General features: G+C 41.7%; 3 protein-coding genes and 1 pseudogene across 5 annotated transcripts; 1 reads left to right on the top strand and 3 right to left on the bottom strand.

Annotated features, from left to right (window-relative positions):
• Positions 1 to 20: 20 nt before the first annotated feature.
• On the bottom strand, positions 21 to 1,101 carry LOC127345781 (germin-like protein 1-3). The gene is made up of 2 exons (XM_051372304.1): positions 891 to 1,101; positions 21 to 791 (listed from the first exon to the last, which is right to left on the bottom strand). The coding sequence occupies exons 1-2, from the start codon at positions 1,024 to 1,026 to the stop codon at positions 247 to 249; spliced, it is 681 nt and encodes a 226-aa protein (XP_051228264.1). The 5' UTR covers positions 1,027 to 1,101; the 3' UTR covers positions 21 to 246.
• Positions 1,102 to 10,518: 9,417 nt separating this feature from the next.
• Positions 10,519 to 11,298, top strand: LOC127340418 (bidirectional sugar transporter SWEET17-like). The gene is made up of 3 exons (XM_051366172.1): positions 10,519 to 10,674; positions 10,746 to 10,862; positions 11,176 to 11,298. Exons 1-3 carry the CDS (start codon positions 10,519 to 10,521, stop codon positions 11,296 to 11,298), a joined length of 396 nt encoding a protein of 131 aa, XP_051222132.1.
• A 650-nt stretch (positions 11,299 to 11,948) lies between these two features.
• LOC127340417 (eukaryotic initiation factor 4A-6-like) lies at positions 11,949 to 13,651 on the bottom strand (annotated as a pseudogene).
• Positions 11,949 to 20,181, bottom strand: LOC127345780 (PH, RCC1 and FYVE domains-containing protein 1). Of its 3 annotated transcripts, none has more exons than XM_051372301.2 (10): positions 19,916 to 20,174; positions 18,649 to 18,735; positions 18,473 to 18,562; positions 17,725 to 17,805; positions 17,402 to 17,596; positions 15,106 to 17,229; positions 14,644 to 14,790; positions 13,869 to 14,230; positions 13,341 to 13,746; positions 11,949 to 12,815 (listed from the first exon to the last, which is right to left on the bottom strand). In XM_051372301.2, the coding sequence occupies exons 1-9, from the start codon at positions 19,982 to 19,984 to the stop codon at positions 13,653 to 13,655; spliced, it is 3,249 nt and encodes a 1,082-aa protein (XP_051228261.1). In that variant the 5' UTR covers positions 19,985 to 20,174; the 3' UTR covers positions 11,949 to 12,815; positions 13,341 to 13,652. The 3 variants fall into 3 exon arrangements, with proteins under 3 accessions (XP_051228261.1, XP_051228262.1, XP_071684788.1); XM_051372302.2 differs by having other exon boundaries at positions 11,949 to 12,541; XM_071828687.1 differs by lacking the exons at positions 11,949 to 12,815; positions 13,341 to 13,746 and having other exon boundaries at positions 13,874 to 14,030; positions 14,108 to 14,230; positions 19,916 to 20,181.
• Positions 20,182 to 22,216: the final 2,035 nt, after the last annotated feature.

The following is a 22,216-nucleotide window of genomic DNA, read 5'->3' as shown; positions in this document are numbered from 1 at the left end:
TGCATAGAAATCACCAGACGTTTCCTGAACGAAAACCAGCGATTAACATTGAAACTGACGAGGCGCCCTTCACGACACAAAAGAAAGAAAGCAACGACACATACAAAGATGTACAACGTCAAAGCGAAAGTGCACTCTCACATGAACTAAGACGAACTTTTACGATACAGCGTCCTCGTCATTATTAGCGCAGCACGAAGGAACATAGACAGGGCCGATCCATCCAACTGCATGCATCATGCACGCCTAGTACTTGAGCGTGAACTTGGACTTGATGGTCTCCGCGACGCCGCCGTCGATCTGGAGCGCCCTCGCCAGCACGTCAGTGGGCATCGGCGGCGACGAGCCAAACATTGCCACCGCAAGAGACTGTGTGCCCGGAAGCTGGCTGTTGAACGCCGATATGGCGACGGCTGGCGCCCCACCGTTGTTCCGCTGGAAGTGGACGAGGCCGCGTGGGAAGACAAAGAGCTCGCCCTTGCAGACGGTGCGGGCGTAGAGGTTGCCGCCGGTGGTGACGAAGGCGACGTCGAGGGAGCCCTCGAGCACGAAGATGATCTCGGTGGCGCGCGGGTGGGTGTGCGGCGGGTTCACGCCCCACGGCGCGTAGTCGACGCGGGACATGGACATGCCCAGGGTGTTGAGCCCGGGAACCTTCTCCACGTTCGCCGCCGTCACGGCAGAACCGACCGGGTTGCCGGTGTTGCCCGGGAGGGATAGCACGTTGGAGAAGAAGTCGTCGGCCGTCACGTTCTCCGGCCTCTTGCAGGGGAACCCGTTAACCCGCAGTGCTGCAGGGGTACATTAATACTCTGTTCATTCATGATCTATATAGTACATGTAAGCATTGGCATGCGATTATACGTGGAACTGTGGAAGATCACACTTACGGCCTTTGAGGGAACCGTAGTCGGCGACGCAGAAGTCCTGGAGCATGTCGGGGTCGCCGGCGAGCAATGGCACGGCGAGGGCCAGGATGATGGCGCCGGCGGCAAGGAGAACGGCGGAGAGATGCTTTGGCGCCATGGTCAAGTTAGTCTTTAGGGTAACTAGAACGTGATGGTTGGTTAGCTGTGTGGGAGTGGAAGACAAGTCAGCAGACTAAATGCCGATGAGATGAGGAGAACAAGCATGTAGCCCATGTACTTATAGTGCCCTGTAGCGTAACTGAGCCGCGATCGATGGGTTGATCAACTTGGACATGTGACAAAGTTAATTGGACGTACCATTTTTAGGACGATGCGTGCATGCTCTAATGTCTGAACATGTTTTTTTTTTTTTGAGAGTCTAATGTCTGAACATGTAGCTTCGATTAGGGTATATAGGCTGGCGATTGTCAAGTTGTCAATTAATCATTATTACTACACCGTAGTTGAGATGGGTTTAAGTTTCTTTTAGCCAGTAGCGCGAAGGTGCGCGCGATGGGCGGTGGCCTCCTGGAGGGCCAGCGCGACGTATGAATGCATACACGTACAAACAAACAAAACCTCTATTTTGGCTCCTATATGCATAACCGGAAATTCAATTCGGCTCCTGGGTGTATATACTCCCTCTATCAAAAAATTATATTTCGGAATGTCGAAAAATTTTGACAAAAAATTCTACATGTACATCTTCACAATATACGTACGTTCGTCAAGTTTCGAGAGGAACCAATATGTTTTGTGGTCTGTGTAAAAAAGAGAAAATTTATCTCCTGAAAAGCCTTATTTTCAGCATTGAATTTTGTCTTTTTTACACACGTCACACGACAAGTCGGATTTTTATGAAACAACTTTGTGAGCGCGTAGCACGTGAAGATGTACGTTCGAATTTTTCGTTTCAATTTTTTGGAATTTCAAAATATAAGTAACATGCATTTCAAAATAAAGGGAGCATATGCTCCCATGTGCTATGCATAACCTATTATAAAAAAGGATGAATAAAAAACAAATTTTAAAATGTCAAAAGGTTTCGAAAGAAAATTTGGACGTATACACCCGGACCTTCTGCGTTCCTACACAAATTTTCAGGAAAAAGACAAAAGAAAGTCCCTTAAATAGTAATATTGTAACATGGAATTTTGGGGGAACGGTGTTTTGGAACATGGGTGCATATGCTCCCTATATTTCGAAATGCATTTTACATACATTTTAAATTTTTAAAAAAATTAAAACTAAAAGTTCGAACGTACATCTTCACGTGCTACGTGCTCACAAAGTAGTTTCATAAAAAATCGACTTATCATGTGACGTGTCTAAAAAAGACAAAATTCAGTGCTAAAAATAATGCTTTTCACAAGATAAACTTTCTCTTTTTTATATAGACCACACAAAATATTGGTTTTTCGTGAAACTTGACGAACGCACGTATATTATGGAGATGTACATGTAGAATTCTTTATCCAAATTTTTCGACATTTTAAAATATGATTTTTTGGTAGAGGGAGCATATGCACCCGGGAGCCGAATTGAATTTCCGGGGAAGTTTGTCCTTTTACATGTGATGTAAAAGGTATTCTTTACATGGGATGTAAAAGGTATTCTTTTTCACAAAAATTGGGTGTGACTATTTCTCAGTCGACTGAGAACAATCAGTTAGATGATGTCATCAAATCTTAGTTGCAACTGATGACTAATACGAATCACTAACCAAATTTAATGAACCGGATAAATTTTCTTAGTTGCATCCTCACTAGCAACTGAAAAAAACTCTGTGGCAACTTAACTTACAACTCATATGCACGAATAACGATGCAATCAAGCGGTGTATGACTTAACTAAGCACGAGCTTAATTCTCAGCTAGCTAAAACTAGCAAATCCCCTACAAATAATGATATGCACTCATGAGCTATCCGCAAAACCTCCTAGCTACTATGAACTTTGAAGTGTATAAACTTCAGTAAACTGAATGCAGATGACGATGAGTAAGGGAAGGACAACGAAGTTATTTGGACGTATAATTTTTTTGGACGATGCATGCGTTGCTCTAAACTTTTTTTTTGCGAAACCTCTAAACTTATAGTCCATCTGTTCTAAAATAACCTGCAGAATATTTCTATATATGGATATACCTACACACAGTAGAAATATGTCTAAGTAAAATTATATCTAGATAAAATTAAACAGCTTATTTTGGAAAGATGGTAGTCCGGCAATGTCAAGATAGAACGTACGATACGTCTTGCCGAGAGGCAGCCACAGCTAGCACTGTCCTGATTAAATTAGCTAGCCATATCCACTTGCATCAGGTACGGAGTCCCTTAATTGTTCGCGATTATGTCACTGCTACAGCGGTGAGCTAGCTAATGGCGGCGTAGGAATTAAGCCTAAGCCTAATAAATCATCTAGGTAAACTTAAGCTAAACTTGAGCGATCTCGATCGAGGGGCGCGCCGTACCTAGCTAGTTAGGGCAACTACAACGCAGACGCTTATCTTCAGGCGCTAGGAAACTTTTTCCAGCCGATCAGCAGTTCCACCATATGATCCCGGGCAGCGGACGCTTAATTGAAGCAGTCGACGCAAAATTGAGCCTGGCGCTTCCTTAGATTTAGGATTTTGGCGTGAAAATCGGATGGAGTTAGCTAGAGAAACAAACGTACGTGATTGGAGGCTGCGTTGGAGCTGTCGACTCCTCAAGAGACGCTAGGATCAATTTCCTTTTCCCCCTCAGCTCAAGCGCCTAAACAGGCGTCTCCCATTGAACTTGCCCTTATCGATGGACTGTTTTCTGATCTATCGTAAAGTATAAACGCGAGTCGTGAGGTGCATACATGGATATCCAAGGGGTTTTCCCTTAGTACGTAGTACACTTTTAATCATTGTTTGAGTTGATTAGTACGTAGTACACTAGTAGCCAAGGCGTAGAAGGATTGACTAGAGAACGTTTTATTCTCCACATCACGGTCCGTACTGACAATGTCGTAGCAACCTGCAACTATAAATCGTGTGTCTTGAAAAATCTTGGGTTAACAAAAACAAGGACATTACTGTGAATTAAAAAAATTAAGTATAATTAATGCTCGTTAATTAATCTAACCAGCACAGTGGCCCTCGCAAATACGAGGATATGTTTTTATTATGTCAAAACGATCAGTGTAAATAAATTATGATTTCATAGATATCACATATTATCTGATAAGAAATAATACAGATGTGCAACTACCACAAAAGTGTGGTAAATAATATTCCCTCCATATCAGTTTATTTGTCTGACGCTTAGTCAAATTGTCAATTTGACCAAATTAATATAATGTATATATCATAAAAAAAATAGCACTAGAAACTTTAGATGTTCTATTTTCTAGCGGTATATTTTTATTTTATATAATTTATATTATATAGGTCAAATTAGAGATCTAGGTACACACGTAGGACTAATAAACCTATATGGAGGGAGTACATCGCATACATGTGTAACACACTTAATTATCTTTGATTTTTGGGTGAATATTATTATTCCATTTCTATTAAAAAATCATATTTGTTGTTTGTTATACATGGTAGATGGCTTCATTAATTAGCTTGTACACTCATTGTACCTTTGAAAGTATGATGTTTCAGTAACTAACTATATTGTTGCATCCTCCTCTCTCCTTATTAACTTACTACCACATAAACAAATTTGCTGAGTTGGCATGAAGTTACTCCTAAAGTTACTTGCACTATGAGTAGTAAATAATATCATACATGCACACCAGCCAATCTAGTTCCTAGATAGGGATGAAACAGAGTGCAAAAATTATAAGCAGGGCAATGAGGCCTTTCACAATACATCGTTCTTAGCACGTTATCATAGATAACTATGCATGTTAAGAAACAACTACCACAATGAATTGTTTCTTAGTGTAATATCTAAATGTAATGACTTTAGGCTCATGCATGCATGTGATTAGCTTAGAAATATATTTTTCCTATGGCTCCATGTGTTGTATCTTAGCTAAGATACAACAACAATCTCTTTCATCATTAATTAGGGTGTCACATCATCACTTTGCCTATGATATCGCGCTAAGAGACAAGCATTGGAGAACACATGGGGGAACGCATATATGTTTGAGGAAATCGATCCATTGGGACATGTAGAATTAATGAAGTGGAGCTCGTAATCCTACCCTAGGCGAGAACATTGTGGTGTTTACCTAGGGCTCTTCATCTAAAAGGGATAAATTCGTGGGTAATTAAAGGAATCAAAATATGTGAAAACTGATCTAGGTAAGAAAAAAAACCTGTATACCCCATGGTTTCTCATATGATAGATTTTCTAGCACCAACAAGCACATGAATGCATAAATTATGACAATTTTGGTTAGTCTTGTGGGTTAGGGCGAGCGGTGTGCAAACACTTCTACATTCAGGGTATAAGTTCTTTATTTTATATAGATCCCATATCAGAAAATAAAAATAAACAAAGAATAAAGGAAAAGTTTATGTTTTGTCCATTACGGTCGAGGTAATTTCAATAAAGTTGATCGAGGTAATTTCAATAAAGTTCGTACTACCATTGCCTTGCAAACATTAAAAGACATAATTAACCATGGTAGAATCATGAAACTAGAAATGCCAATGCATGATTAACGTACAAACCTATTGTAGACACCTCACATGCATGCTCTAGAATTTTCAGACCCAACATTGAAAGAAAAAAACTTCCCGAGCTATTTATCAAAAAATGTGTTTTAGAACTCTCTCCATAATATTTGACAAAACTACAGTGGGGGAGGACACATAAATATACATTGTAATACACCTATGGGTGATAAAATTAATCCATAGAAACAAATGATTTATTTTTTTAGGATTTAGAGAGATACAATTTAATGAAAAGTTTTAAATGACAAGGTCTGAAAAGGAAACAATTAATGCAATTTTCATCGCTGATGATTGTTCAAAATTACTACGAGTTTATTTCCAATGAGAAACTAAGAGTTTATAACAAATAACTGTATATCGTGAAACTATTTTATATGGTTATTTTTAAGTTTTATAAATGTAGTCTAGTTCAAATTTTGTAATAAGTGAATGAGTTATAAACAAGTAAAAATGTTTAGTATAAATAAATGACAAACATTTATTTTTACTAGCATAATGTCCTGCGCCGGTGCGCGGGCTACATGACTTTTATGTGAGAAATATGTAAAGTAACTATAAAATAAGTAAGATGAATTCGCTCTAGGCTCCTTAGTAAGTTATTTAAAGAATAACTTTGTGATGTATCAACTATAAATTATGCATTAATAAAAGAGCATTCTTCCAAGATCTTGGATATTACCCTTAGTAACGCATGAGACATCTCCAAGTTTATTTTGTAAGTTCTTAAGCTGAGAGCCACGTATATAAGCCTATATTTTTGCTATGCAATGCTGATGGATCTATCTAGACATAAGGTGGAACCCAAAAGAGGGGGAAAAGTCAACTTCCCTCAATCTTCATCAAAGTCGCTCGTGCTTCTATCCTTTCCTTTTCCCATAAATCCCCCCCCCCCTTCCTCGAATTCTCTCCCTAAATATTTCCCCTCAATGTCAAGGATGTGGAGCTCCTCGCCAACAAGCAAGAGTTGCTTCACACCATTCTCTTTAAAGCCTACTCTGAGGCAACCAATTTGACAGAGTCCAGACGAGGAAGACCTGCGGTGCCTCATTCAATGATGTGTATGCTCTTGATGACTTCTTCCACCATGATGAGCGTTGTCAGAGCTAAAATCCGCAACCATCTGAACACTGGCTTTCCTGAAGAGGGGTGCCTCAATTTTCTCTTCGGATCCAATCTCATCCATGAGCATCTTTCTGCAGGGACTTCGTTCATGAGGGTGGGTGGGAATGACTCCTCAACAACACACGGTACAATGGCGGCAGCCTTGTGATCCTCCTCAAACACATGTTCATCCTTATTCCCATCACATGTCCCCGGTACAAATCCTACATGTGTTTTACCCAAGTAATGTCTTCAGCCATTGCTGGAACCAGAAATTGATCTAATGCAAACATAACACAAGATAACTAAAAGAAAGCTATCATAGGTCTGGAAAACATAAATTACTCAAACATATTGGTTAACATTACAGAGTAAGAGACCATTACAACCCAACGTGGGATCCATTGTTGTGTAGCCGATGACAGTGGTTAGCACCAGCAATGGAGACGGTGTCGGCCATACGGCCATCATAGGTGGAGATCGTAGTGTCTTCTCCTTATATGGCGATTGATTGGATCTTGACATCTTAGAGATGATGGATATGAATACTTGTCTTACACAATGGAGGGGTGGTTGTTGCATGCCTAACTGATAAGTTGCAGAGGGGTAGACTTCTCCTAATGGAGAACATATATAGCTCATGTCAATGCCTCCTCCATTGATGATCCTACGGTCCTCATCTCTTTCATTCTCCCGCATGGAAGCTCTTCCTTGGTGGAAGGCGAGTGGTATCATTATAGATCTTAGAGCATCTCCAGCCATGTTCCCGGAAAGGCCCCCAGGGCCTCTTTTTTCATCCGGACGGACGAAAATGACCCAGTCACGCTCCCAGCTTCTCGTTTTCGTCCGGATTTATGTCTAAATCCGTCCGGACTCCCCAGGCCATCCTCGGTTCCCGGGGTGCTGCCGGGGACTCCGGATGGAGCAAATTCCGCGCTCTGGCCCGCGTGTCAGTGAAGATTCCGTGCTCTGGCCTGCGCAAATTCCCCGGAACGGCTGGAAAATCGTTGCTTCCCATGCCAAAATAGATCCAATCCGGACCAATTTCCATCCGGATTGTGGCCCGGGGGCCTCTAACGGCTGGAGGTGCTCTTAGTGCCTTCACTCCCATTTTTTTGACGAACCTCCCGACGGCTCTATCTAAGATGTATGGCCCTTAACAAGTGGTCATTTTTTCACTATGGGACTCATGAATTGTGATGGTGTTTTGAACCCAAATTAACAAGTGGTCATTATTGTACGTTTCTAACCAATACCATTGATGACCTAACCCTTAGGGATGGCCGATTTAGTGATCCAACTCACATGAAACGAGCCGACGTCATATGTATTTGAAGTATTTCCTCTGTTCCATAATGCCAAAACATACTACAATATGGCACAGAAGACAGAATATATATATATATATAGAGAGAGAGAGATATATATATATATATATATATATATATATATACATATATATATATATATATATATATATATATATGTATATATATATGACTATGCTATTTCGGTCGTTTCTCTCCATGGCAGCTGGGGTAGAATTTATAATTTGCCACATATTAGTCATCTCATGTATTATTTATACCATTTGACAGTATATCAAACAAACTTTCTAATTGACATATCAATGTATTATCAATATAATTGTAGTTGACATGTTGCCAACTGTTTTTTCAATGAATATACTGTCTAATCGCATAGTTAATTTAAAATAATTTATATAATCTATATTTAAATTCCGCAGCAACGTGCGGGGTATCATCTAGTTTCCTTTGTTGTTAGATCCGTAATCTAGAAATTCCCCCGGGTGACTCATTCCCCCGATGCAGCGTAATTTGGCACAGCGGCACTGTACGCGGATAAGTGTGTTGTGGGGTTTTCTTATCTTTGCCAGGCCGGTCATGAGTTTTCCAACTAGCCATGAATCGTCCCATTCGTTCAGGTGGTGTGGCCATTCATTCTTGGTCCCGGCCCCTTGCTCACTGATTTAATGTTTATCTCTAGTGCAACGTGTTCAAGCAGTCTATGAGTACAAGAGTGTACCTCTCTAGCTAGTGATTTTTAGCTCTGTATGTTCATATTGTATCTTAGTTTTTTTAAAAAGTTTTACATGCGTAATTGTGTCAGAGTCACGCATGGTGTGATATCTCAGTTGTAGTTGTGTTGTAATTGTGTTGCATATAAGTTGCAATTGAGATTTGAAGTTGCATATAGGTTGCAACTATTTTTTTCAGTTGCATATATGTTGTAATGGGGTTCTTTTCAGTTGCATATGAGTTGCAACTGAGAATGTTTAAGTTCCACATGAGTTGCAACTGAATTTTTTTTTGTAGTTACATATGGGTTATAACTGAGATTTCCCTAATTGCACATGCCTTGCAACTGAGATTTTCCAATTGCACATGAGTTGTAACTGAAAAAAAAAATCATTGCAATTGAGATTTTCTCTAGTTGCACATGAATTCCAACTGGGATTTTTCAGTTACACATGGGCTGCAACTAAGATTGTTCCACTTACAATTCTCTAGTTACACATGATTAATTTGCAACTTTTTTCTAAATTAACATGTACAGCCGAGGATGAAAGATATAAAAATATGCCTTTTTCATACACAATATTACACTCTTACTTTATTTTGTTTTATAAATACATGGAAACATAACAGACCTCACGTGATTTATTTCACAAGAAAAAAACAAATGAACATGTTGGGTAAACAATATGATTTACGGTTGAATTACATATGACTTATGTGCCTGTTGATTTTATTGTCATGGACATGGGGAGCAATAGCTCTAGTCCTATAATTATTGGAAGACCCTTTTTAAGAACTCCAGGTGGAATCATTAACTCAAAAGAAGGGAATGTGAAGTTTCAATTCATACACAAGAAGTGTATGAAAAACTTTACAAGGAAGAAGATAGCACCAAGATTCAAGTTACCACATGATTTCCATATCACTTAAAGCAAGTAAGTAAGCCTAACTTTATGGCTCTAAAAAGCGCTTTATGGGAGGCAACCCGAGATGTTTTTATTTTTTGTTTTTCCTTTTCCATTATTGTTGTTTCAAGAAAAAAAAATATTATCTCTGATTTTTAGTTATGCTAGAATGCTTTAGTTGTGAATTGAATTGCCACTATCGTGTTATCCAAATCTAGTGTGGCAGGTGACTGCCCTTCTGGGAAAATGTGTAGGTCTTCTTTTGTTTTGGGGTAGGATTTTTTCATTTCTGTAGGGATTAGCAGGGGTTACATACAGGCTTCTGATGCGGGAAATTTGTTGTCTGATGAGATTTAGTACAGTTGCTGCCTTCTGCACCTTAGATTGCAACTATGATCTGAATTGTCAGAATTTCCTCATTGGTACTTCTATACTTTTTTGTTCATTGTGTTCGCTAATCTCTTGAACGGCTGGAATGCACATATTTTCACTCTGAAGCTGTGATGGAAACTTGCAAGAGCCATATATAGTTTCATGATGCATTTGGATGCCTAAGCCATAGCAGATAGCTGTTCATTTCTTGCTTGGTGTCTATTATCATAATGTATACGATATATTCTAAAGGTGTTTTGGTTAGTTATATAAAATACTCACTAGCTTACTTATTACTTTCAGTTGCCTCACATTTCCAAATATCAAGCGTGGTCAAAATGTGGGGAATCTCTTGTGCTTTCCATTGTAGTTCACCTGGCTAAACGTTGTGGCATTCGTTTTCTATGCGACAAACAAGGAGAACTGGTTGTTGGTCGGCATAAATGGCGTCACAGCGCTGGCCAAGACCTATTACTGTGTCCGGTACTACCTCTACTCAACTGGCTGGAGGAGGACCGTGGCATGGGTGATGGGGATCGTGCAGGTTGCATTTCTCATCACCCTGCTCATACTCCAGTTCACGGTCTTCAAGGACGGGAAAAACTCCAACGTTAGGGACAATGTCTATGGCGTCATTGGAGCTATTACAGCCTTTCTCATGTACACCTCCACCTTCAACCAAGTTGTGAGTACTGGTTAAACTGCTAAGCATTTATCTGATGTAATGCTTTTATTCTTAACTCACTTGCAATGCAGGTGTCTGCGTTCACTACATATGATGTGGCAGGTCTTGAGCTCGCATGGGGATTCCTTGCAAATGCGGCGATATGGACATTGTACTCAAGGCTGAGCCCTATGGACCTTTTCCTCCTTGTAAGTAGTCTCATATTCTCAGATATGTATGTCCAGCTCATTATTATCACCTTAGAATATTCAACTGCTGCTATATTTTAGTTTGAGGTGGAAAACTGAATCTTTACTTTTGCCGCTGAACTGGGACCATAACAATTATCAGTATGGTTGTGATATATATGTATTATTATTTTTTATCTATTTCGTACCATCAAAGTATTTTTTTTTTTTGCCCATCAATTCTTGAATTCCTTTGCTAGCTTGCTTGAATGGTTCAGATGTATGGCCCTCTTTTTTATCCAGCTTTGCTTATGTAAATGTGTTGTTGTGACAGATCGCAAATGCAATAGGGGTGGCCTCCACAATCTTCCAGTGTGGAGTTTGGCTCACGTTCCGCAACCGCCAGCCCCAAAGCCCCGCCGCCACGAGACCGTCAGCATCAGCATCAATGCTCTGAGGGAATAGACAAGAGACCACAGTTTTCGTGCCTAATTTATTTACTCATTTCGGAAACAATGTGCATTTGAAGAGATCAAACGTGAGTCATTTGTTTATGGATAGGCAGAGAGACCTCTTTAAAAATTGGTAGGAGTTCCGCATACCAGGCACTTGGAAGTGTTTCTGTATTATTATGCACTGCGAGCTATGAGAAGTTTATGAGAAGTTTTCTGTATTATTATGCACTGAGAGCTATGATGCCAGAATGCACTTTTGCGGTGCAATCTACTATTGATTATTATTTTAACCAAGGAAATCTGGTTACATGAAGCATGTTTGCGGTGCAATCTACTATTGACTATTATTTTAACCAAGGAAATCTGGTTACATGAAGCATGCACACGGTCTCTGCACTGAATACAGATACAAGTGACAGCAAAACAATGCTCTGTGATACTGAGCATGTGACATTAAAACATTCTTCAGAAAAACGCCCTCTCTGATCTGCTGACGAGGCTAATTTTTGTTTGCACATGTACAAATGTTGTTCTGAGCCAAACGATCGCCTAAACTTATATTTGTTTTAAGTTTTCAGATATCTGAAATGATCACACGAGTAAGAAAATATGTTTGAGGAGAACTTTTCCAATTGCAGCATATAGACAATAGTTTCACAACAGAACATAGTTTTTGAGATAGATATACAGAGGTTGTATCACTCCATCCCAGCTAGCCCAGGAAACAGCAGAGCTTACACAGTACCAAAAATTCTGAACATTGCATACAAAAAAGAAGAAAAACTCAGAAACCATCCGTAACCACAAATAAACCCAGATATTGCCCATCCTCGAAAATGAGAAGAGTTGGAGATGACAGACAAAAAAGAAGACACAACTTTTATCCAACCTTGCTGCATTCCTAAGATCATAATCTAGAGAGGCTCAGCAACATTGGCTGGGGGCCTCCTCGGTGGCAATGCTGTACATGGAACTTCTGGATGTCATACAGCGTCCTCTCGATGCTGCGGGCAACAAATCTGATGGCAACTCCCTATCTCCAAAATCTGCCGATGTGATGGAGGTGTTTCTCAGGCTGAGTCGGTAGGTCGTAGTTGATGCCGTGTGAGACTTGCTGGACACCGATACCACAAGCCATCAGGTCAGTGGCGATGAGCACACGAGAAGACCCGGATCTGAACTCCCTGATGTCTCTGGTGTTCTAGCCCATGTGTCCATGTGTAGCAGAATCTGTGGTCCCTTCCCCTTATCTTGTTGTCCACATTGGGTTGGTGTTCGCAAAGAAACACTCTGGGTAATAGCCAAGGTATGTACTGATGGTCATAGAAGGTAAAACAGCTTCAACTCTTCCTTCTCCACATTGACCATAGAATTGCTTGATACACTGAAGGGTAAGCTCGTCTTCCTTAACAAGAATCCTCACGGGCTTGCGGGTTATCTCACGGGCATCAGGAGGCATGGTAGCAGAGAACACCGCAACCTGAATTGTTTGTGGAAGAAGCTGGAAAATATCATATATCTGCACAAAGTAAAGACTTAAGTAAGTTCAACTTATGCAAAAAACAATCCAAATGGTTAACAATTGGTGTAGGAACATCAAGAGATTGTCAGTGAAGATGGATGTCAACAACACTCTAACTGATAAAGTAAGATAACTTATGATACTATAGCAGAGATGCAAGTTGCGACAATTGCTAAGATCAGTTGCAAGGTGCAAGTTACTTTTTAGCATTAGCAGGAGATCACAGATTGCATCATGAGAAAACAATCTCTAATTGAGAAACAGGGTAGGAAAAATTTTAGGAGCCCCCACATGAAACCTATTGGCCAAAGCCATGCAGAAACCAGAAAGTAGATATTAGAACTGATGAGTAAATGATAGAACACTTTAGACAAAAAAAAGGTCTTCCAAACAGACCAAAATAAAAGTGAAGTAACTACAAACACAACTCCATGCATGTGGTACTACTACATCATTGCTTTAACATCCAAGAGTACCACAATTACAAGAATGCAAATTTATGCGGGGAAAAACAAAACTCACCGCAAGACGGTGAATGGAACAGTGAATGTTCCTCCCCACCAGGACCCTTCACTGCAAAGCACGCCGTGTGCACATTCCTCCCCACCAGGATCCTCCTCTTACCCTTCTCTCCGCCTCCAGCGGCAGCACCTATGCACCACCCAAATCAGGAAGCACACTGAACACACTATGATTAAGAAACAGCACAGTGAACACACTTGTATTAAGTAGTTCAACGACATGCAGCACGAGGTTGGTGCCATTTCAGACAGCGTGTGGTGGGGCGGAAATGTTTTCTTGTGAACCGACATAACATCACTATACAATCGCATCCTAGTCAACCATGCGAACATTGTACTTCAGATACACCCTCGCTCTGTTCCCCTGCCACCATTTTGCTGCCTGTGTCTCACTGAATCTCTTCCGGCTGCATCCACAAAAGCGAGTATTGGAATGCTGAACCAACTCAACACGAATGGATGACAAAGATGAAAAGGTCCAAGTCTAGCTATACAAGTTTCCTTTTAAATAGAATTCAAAGGCATTTACCTGAACCGAACCCGCTTGAGGTCTCTGGCCCCTCCAGGCAAAGCAGTGAGAGTAATAAAAACGCCTGGTTCATCTTGCTCTACCCATTCAGCCTCATTTTGGGATTCTGGACCCTGTGGTATACTCCCATTATTGGTCATTTCTGGATGGCTTGCCTTGTTCCTAACAGAACTTGGTCCATTAGAAGCAAACAATCCATTACTACCATCTGAAATTTGTTCTTGTTCTCCGGAACTTACTGGGCTGCCGAAACTTTCAGCAACCATGGCATGTATATCACTTGGCACAGAAATTCCAGAAAGAGGTGATAACTTCCCGTTTTTGGCTGCTCCTCCAGGTAACCTCTCTGCCATCTCCTTCAACTATTATGGAAGAGAATGTGGCAACACTTAGACAGCAGCCATAAACATGTGGCATGAGTGACAATAGCTCTTTCTTTTTGTTTACCAATGCAGGCTAATAAAGACTTGGATAATGTGATATTTTGACTTTTAACTGGTTCTAAATTACTAGATTTTCCACTATATCAAAACCATTCAATTCAGGTTTTGTCTTGGCTGAGCATACACAACATCAGATATGAGCTACATATGGATCACAGTTGCACATATTTCCCTCATCCATAAGATTCATCATATAATACATAATAGTAGAGGAATCGATTCAGCATGCACATAAAATTCTCGTGAATGAGATAAATAATAATGTTAAATTGATTATATGGCCTTGTACGCATATAATTTTTTTTGCATACAAACAGAATAAGCAATCTTACTTGTGCAGTCAGTGACTTGATTACTTCCTTCGCTGCCTTGCACTTTGCGGTTTCCTCCCCTGCAATGGCAACAGCTTCCTTCAATTGCTTGGTAGTTCTCTCCAACTCAACTTCGAGATGTTGAGACTTCCTAGTAAGATTGTCCACCTGCCAGTGAAGAGCTTTACTATATCAGCAAAGAAATCATCACTTCGAAGAAAGCTACTTGCATGGTCGTACTTGATGAGATAACATGCAGTGTACGTAAGTGGTGCTTAGAACTGCCTCCATATTTAAGTAGATCAGTAGCTAGTAAGCACTGAGTTATCTGGTATGGTTGAAGGAGTAATATCTATCATATTACTGTTACAGAACTGCTCCATGTTAACACCAGAAATCGACAGATCTCTGTAACAAGCTAATATAATACTTCCGATCATTTGGGTTGGACAACAACGGAGAGAAATGCAGAAAAATGTGTACCTGGGACCTCAAATTTAGAACTTCTTGAGTCCGGCTATCATTTGTTGGCTTGGCGCCACTGTGGATACCTCCAGAAGTTAGACCCCCCAAAGTAGGTGTTGGTGTTGTAGAACGTGGAGGACTCGACCTTCTTGAAACAGGTGATGTAGCCCTAGAAATGATTCTGGATCCAGGAACAGATGCTGAGAGAAACTTTTTTGAAGACCCAAATACAGGATTGAAGGATCTTGAAATGTTGAGTCCACTCCAGTGTGAACCGCTGTTTGGAATGGGGGAAACACGGGTGCTATTAAAATCAAACTTCTTGTTTTTCTTTGAATATCTACTATCCATGTCCTTATACGATTCCATTGAAGACATTCTTGATAGTTTAGCGTTTGACCTTGTTTCCAGCTCATCCTCAACCGTGTTGTTAAATCCCTGTACAACAACAGCTCCCTGCTTAGCTGAAGAGTACATGTCTGTTTCGAGTGGCTTGGTCAGTTTGCTGTAGCAGCTATCACAAACACGATAAGGTTTGCTAGGATTTGGTGCCAATGAAGCCCTCAGAGATTTTTTACTGCTGCAGGAATGGCAAAATATCAGAGCACAATTGTAGCAATTATGACGTTTTCTCCTCAAGTTAAAAGGCTGACGGCATCCTGAGCACATTGACTGATCAACTCCAGATACCCATTTATGAATGCATACTGCTGCAGTGAAATTAGTTCCACAAACAACACTCCTGACTTGCTTATCTTTTAGTGCTTCAACCAATGTAGGAGTATTCTTATCATCAGTATTCCCGTGACCTAACCGACCATTTGCACCTTTACCCCATGTGTAGACCTCAGTCCTAGAGGTCAAAACAGCCACATGATAAGCACCACAAGAGATCTCCTCAACAAAGTTTTTGTGGAGCTTCCCTTCAACACGTACAGGAAGCATACCATCTGCTTGTGGATTTCCAAGTTGGCCAAAACCAGCACTCCCCATTGTATACACATGTCCTGATGTTGTAAGAGCCACTGTCAAGAAATGACCACAAGCAACCTGGCAAAAATTGGGCTCCACCAAAGAAGCAACACATGTTGGGACAAGCCTCGACTCCTTGTCACCATGTCCTAAATGGCCTTTATCACCATCGCCCCACGTAAATATCTTTCCAGATGAACAATTGCTAGAACTTGAATTCCCAACCATTACTTCTACAACTGCAGCAGTGTGCCAAACACCACAAGCAGCCCGCACCGTCCGAAGCCCTTTGAGAGATTCCACTTCCTTGGGGACAGAGAGACTCTCCCGGTCTCCATGGCCGAGAACTCCAAAAGAGCCATCTCCAAATGTGAACAGCTGCCCAGCGGAAGTTACTATGGCTGTATGCCAAGGGCCACAAGAAATTGATGATACATGTATACCCTCCAATGGCCCATGCAGCTTTTTTGGTACCCAGTGACTGACGTCATTGCCATGGCCCAAAAGCCCATATTTGAAGGTGCCATCCCCCCATGTATACAAATCTCCAGATAGTGTAACAGCACAAGTGTGGTATTCACCGCAGGATACCTGCTCAATGTTCATATGAGTTAGAGCATCAATGAGCTTTGGATGTGCGACATCACAATCAACACCATGACCAAGCCGCCCACCAGATTCCTCGCCCCAGGAGTAGATCTCGCCTTGTTTACTGACAAGTGCAGCATGCCTTCCTCCACAAGATATGTTCTGCACATCAAGTCGCACAGCAAACTCTAATGATTTAGGTACAAGACAATCCATCTTTGCACCTGAGGAGCTTCCAGTCCTCGAGCTACCACCACCAAGAATTCCTTCCCCAATTCCTTTTCCCCATATTAAAACATCACCTAAAGCATCACCATCGTCATAGCCAGAACCGTGACTTGATGAGCTAACAACACTTGAATAACTGACCCGGAAAGCATCCATTGGGATGCCTCTCGAGTGCCCATTTGTGTTATCTGATTGTCCAGATGACATAGAGTGGACCGATCCTGCATTACAATCTGATGGGAAGAAGCCCTTGGGAGGAGCTGCATATAACGCAGCATCTGAAAAGGCCTTCTCCAAGCCATTCTTTGGTGGACTCCCATATGGACTACGAAGGCGGTAGTTTTCATTGAAATCCTGTTGTAAAACATCTATCAGAACTCATCTTCATAAAGTATTACCAACATGATGAAAATGATCATTTCGTACAATAAAAAAAGATCATTCGAATTCCCCTATTCAGGACAGTAGTTAGACACATGCGACTCTAGAAAAATCTGCGTCAATTAATTTGGAACGGAGGGAGTACCTTATTGACATAGTCATTTCTGTTGAAAAGAGAGCTCAATGGAGAGCTCGGTCGCGTGTAAGTCCTTGGACTAGTTGCAGCAGAGGAAACGCTATCACTTCTCGAGTCAGTTCTCCATTTTCTTTGATGACTACGTGAAATCAAAGTTTTCAGCCCAGCAAACCACACTTCCGCCTCATCTTTGTCCTTACATATCTGGCACCATTGTGTAAATCATATTACCATGTATAGACTGACACTTATGTAAACAGAGAAGCAAAAGAAAACAAAAATTAGAAAGAGAATAGAGAGACATGAACATGGAATGTGTACTGCAAACTTACAATGTCCAGTGACCTGTCATGCGAAATAAGAGAAAATGACTGACATTCCTTCTCAGGCCGTGGATACCTTTGAAATATTGCCTAGATTTCACAAAAATTGAAAGAATGAAGGTCCAGTTAGTAAAATTACATGGCAACTACAACACAAGGGGATAACTATGAGTTATGACCAAAATTGAGTATCTCATCACAAAAATGAAACAATGCCATGATAAAGCAGTTTATGCAGATGCTAAATAACTTTCCCCAGCAGAATGATCAACTTAGAAAGTTTTATATTCATGGGAAAATTATATATTGAACCAAATAATAAAAAATGAAGCATTAATCAGACTTATTCAAATGCAACATCAAGTATTGTCCAACCTCAAAAGTTTGATAAAGCTGAAACCTAACTCATCAAAGCTGAAACCTAACTCTCATCAAAGCTGAAACCTAACTTGTCTAGTGGCAGAACATCCGGAGAAGCTATTCAACTGTGCAAATCAGTTTACCACATAACACGCACAACATGATGCAAGCTTTTGTCCCCACTCCCCAGTTGTGATTGCATCCATATGCCAGAAGTTCGCTAAAAGGTTTGCTTTTTTTTCGGAATAAAAGTGCATCATAAAGAGTTCGCAAGAAAACACCAACAGCGAGCCAGGAGAATTTTCAAATGCCTCTTGATCAAAAAATTGTCATGAAATGTACAAATGCTGATAGGATCAACTTGTAGAAATTTCATTGTTAGGAAAAAAAAACTTACAGTTCGTTGGCCAGGCATTATCCTGGACACATGGCTCAACTTTAGATGTTTCTCCTCTTTCGCTGAAAACCATATCAATGCGGACTCGTCCTGTGGAAACCAAGAACACTCCATACAAGTGAGACAAACGTGAAGGACTTCAGAGATACAAAGCTAGGGAGTGGAAATAATCTCACATTGGATAACCTAAATGGACAAAATTTTGGCTTCCCTCTACGCCCATATTTCAACAAGTAGGCTCCTTTCTTGAGAACGGTTATAGCCTGACAAAAACCAATTGAACCAGAAAACCAGTGGTATCAGTCCTCCTCTAGCATTTCAATATTAAACAAAAATAATATAGTGATCAAGAACATCCAAGTTTCAGATGCCAAATGGGAAAGTAAAATAGCATGCCATAACCATGAAAAAGTTTCGAAGTCATGCAAGCGTTCTTCAAAACAAATATGGCATTCACAAGTAATTTAACGGGATTCTTAGTTCAAATCTCATGAGCTGTGAGAAGCAACAAAAGGGTACATGTGCCCTCTTGAACGTGCAACCCTGAGAAGCTGATATCAGGAGTATATGACTTTGAGGGCAGATCTTCACTTACCGGAGAGAAGTTAACTGAACGAACAGAACGCACAAGGCATAACACAAGAAACTGTTGAGCAAGCAGAACACCCCAACGACTGATGTCTGAGATAACAGGAACGACTGGTTGCTAGTTCTTCAGATTGGCAGATTTCACTAACCAACAGGGAAAAAGGTCCGATAAACGATGTCTGAGATAACAGAAACAACTGGCTGCTATTTCTTCAGACTGACACTTTTTCACTAAGCAACAAAGAACAGCCCCTCTCTTTTTGTTGATTTCAATTTCCATTTGAATGCCGTTTGGTCGGACGGAGATGTATCTAAAAATCTAGAGGAGTTGGAAATTGCAGGACGGAAACAGTATATACATCCAAAAGAAGACTTGCACCTAAGTCCAGCATCTGAATAGGCAGTAATAACTAGTGCATAACCACACAAACTGGCCGTCGTCAGTCAGTCACCACCGACAGATTCCCCGGCCTAACACGATCGTCCACTGAAGCTGAAGCCGCGAACCCCCTCGATGCCCGCCTAACTGCCCCCAAAAAAGAAGTGTAGGAAATGAGGGTAGAGCACCTAGGATCGACCTCGCAAGCTAAACACCAGCAGATTCTAGCAAGCAAACGCTGCTGAGACAAACTCGCCACTCCAAGCTCCACTCCGACGCACAGAAAACAGAAAACAGGAATTTAACAGCCAGAAATTCCGCCGCCATTCCGTTGAACTCGACGCGTCACGGAAGAAGGCACCCGCACGGACCTCGACGCGTCGCGGGGACCCCGAGGGAAAACATGTTGGGCGAACGCGCCCTCGAGAGACGGGAGCAGAACAGGTGTCGGCCGAATTGAGCCGGAGGGGACGCACCTGCTCGACGTCGCGCTCGACGCGCGGGCCGGCCCGGACGCCGCCGAGAAGCGAGGACGTGTCCGACATCGGCGCCAGCCGTATCAGCACCGCCCCATCGCGGCAGCTCGGGTCGGTCGGTGGTGAGGCGGGCGCCAATGGGGGCTCGCCGGCGACCTAGGGAGGGGTAGAGAGAGCTCGTTGGCGTCGGCGGGAGGAGTGCTCGGCAGCGGAGCTGCGGAGGGGAGAGAGATCGCGACTGGGCGGAGGTGGAGGGAGGAGAGGAACAGGGGAGAGAGAGAGAGAGAGAGATGAAAGAATTTAAGCTTTTCTGGGTTTTTTTCTTTGGGCTCGCTCGGGGTACAGCTTTTTTTTTGGCTGTGCTTGGGGTTGGATATCGTAGTGGAGTGGGGATTTGGTTGAAGCTTGCGATCTGACTCTGACTCTGACTAGGGCTGGCCTCGCTCGTGCTGTGGATCTATCCTGTCGCTCCAATCATGGCTTCTTCTTTTTTTAACATCGCTGATGATGCTGCGGCAATTGATGGACGATTGGACGGGGGGCGGTGGTGAACACCAAAGCCAAACCATATTTGAACAAATTTCGAATCTGACCAAATTTTGAATTTGCCGATGCTGTCACGGAAGTCAATCTGTACTTATCGCCGATTGGCGCAGGCTTGTAGCATTGCTTGGGAGCCGATGTTTTTGGGCCGCGGCCCGTTATAAATAGAGGTGGTGTATTGGTTTTGTTTTTGTCGGTTTTACTAATATTCTACAAGGTTATAGCTGGAATTTGTTCGGTTTTTGGAGTGTCGGTGCGGTTTTCAGCCGGTTTCTTAAAATTGCTCACTTTTCAAAAATGGTTCGAGACACTGACGAGAAGGTCGGGAGGTTAGCCTGAGTTGGTAGCTACCTTCCAGTCTCTTCATTCGAGGGTTTGCGGGTCATAGTCTCCCATGTAAGGATGTACCCTCCTGGGTGCAAGTGTCCATGGCTCTTGTTATGTTATTCTAGCTCTAGTACACTATAGCCTTGCTCCGAATGGTGGTGCCGCTTATTTCGTTTTGCTACTTAAGATGTTCTGCGACAATGCTCTGTCGCTCCTTGGTTGCTAATTGTATAAGTATGATGTAAGATTTTGTTTTGTTTAATGGAACTGGGGTGTGACCCTTTCCTTTAAAAATTGCAACACTTCAAACATATGCCTATGTATAATTTTTTAAGAATTTGGGATAAATTTTAATATTTTTGTAAACTAAAGCATTGTTGTTTTGCGAGACACCAACGTAGATACTCACAAATACATATATACACTCACCCCTATGAATGCATGCACACCCTAACTCTATGAGCATCTTCGAGAGATTGGATCTAAGAAACTGATCCGGGTGGTCTTGAGATTGACGAAATCACCCTACCAAAATGATGCCTCTTACAGAAAAAATATTCGGCATTTTATGAGACATCAAGATGTCAAACCTAGGATTTAAACTCTAGTGAACCACTGTTTTAACTAATTCATGGCGATCCCATTTTCGAGCTAATAGTGATTTCAGATCGAGTATAATGTTCGTCGAAGGTGCGCTTTCGTACGGTTCGAGATCCACCTCTCGTTGATTGTGTTGAATCGGCTTAAAAAGCTACCTCTGTTTTGTTTCAAAATACAAATCTTTTTAACTAATTTAACTTTTTTAAGGCTTATATTTTGGAGCGGAGCTAATATTATATTGAGACGAATGAGTATTTGGCATATGTCTGTTTCGGCTGATACAGCAAGCATATACTTAAGGTACTCCATGCTCTTTACATATATTAACATGATGTAGATGTCGTTAGATATCAGCTAAAATGATGTGACTAGCTAGAAAGCTCTGCCTACGCTCAACTAACCCATGCTCTTTACATATACCGGCTCTGGCTTTCTCAGCGTACGTGCGGTGCGTACGTGTGCGCGTTGTACGTATATGCAAGTCGATCACCATCGCGATTCGATCGGATATTTTTAAAGTTGAGCAATTTGCAAAGTTAGAGTTCTGCCTACTCATTCTTTTCCGACCGACCGACGGACCGGGTTGGTCGAAAACATCACACATGCATGCATGCATGAAGTCACGATGAGTTGATCACCTCCGGCGAAAGAGACATGCACCGTCCAAACTCCAACAGATGGAGATAGCTGCAACTAATTTCGTGAACCCTCTCGGTGGAACAGACCCTGGCCGACAGGTCACCAGCACCGTAGGAGCTAACGTGCACGAATTTGTTCGTTGGGTGATCGATCACGAGCGTGACAAGCATGATCTATCTGTAGCATAGTGGC

The sequence above is a fragment of the Lolium perenne genome, chromosome 3 (assembly GCF_019359855.2).
Source record: "Lolium perenne isolate Kyuss_39 chromosome 3, Kyuss_2.0, whole genome shotgun sequence".
NCBI lineage: Eukaryota > Viridiplantae > Streptophyta > Magnoliopsida > Poales > Poaceae > Lolium > Lolium perenne.
Note: the sequence above shows the minus strand (reverse complement) of the source record. Positions and strands in the feature narration are given on the sequence as shown.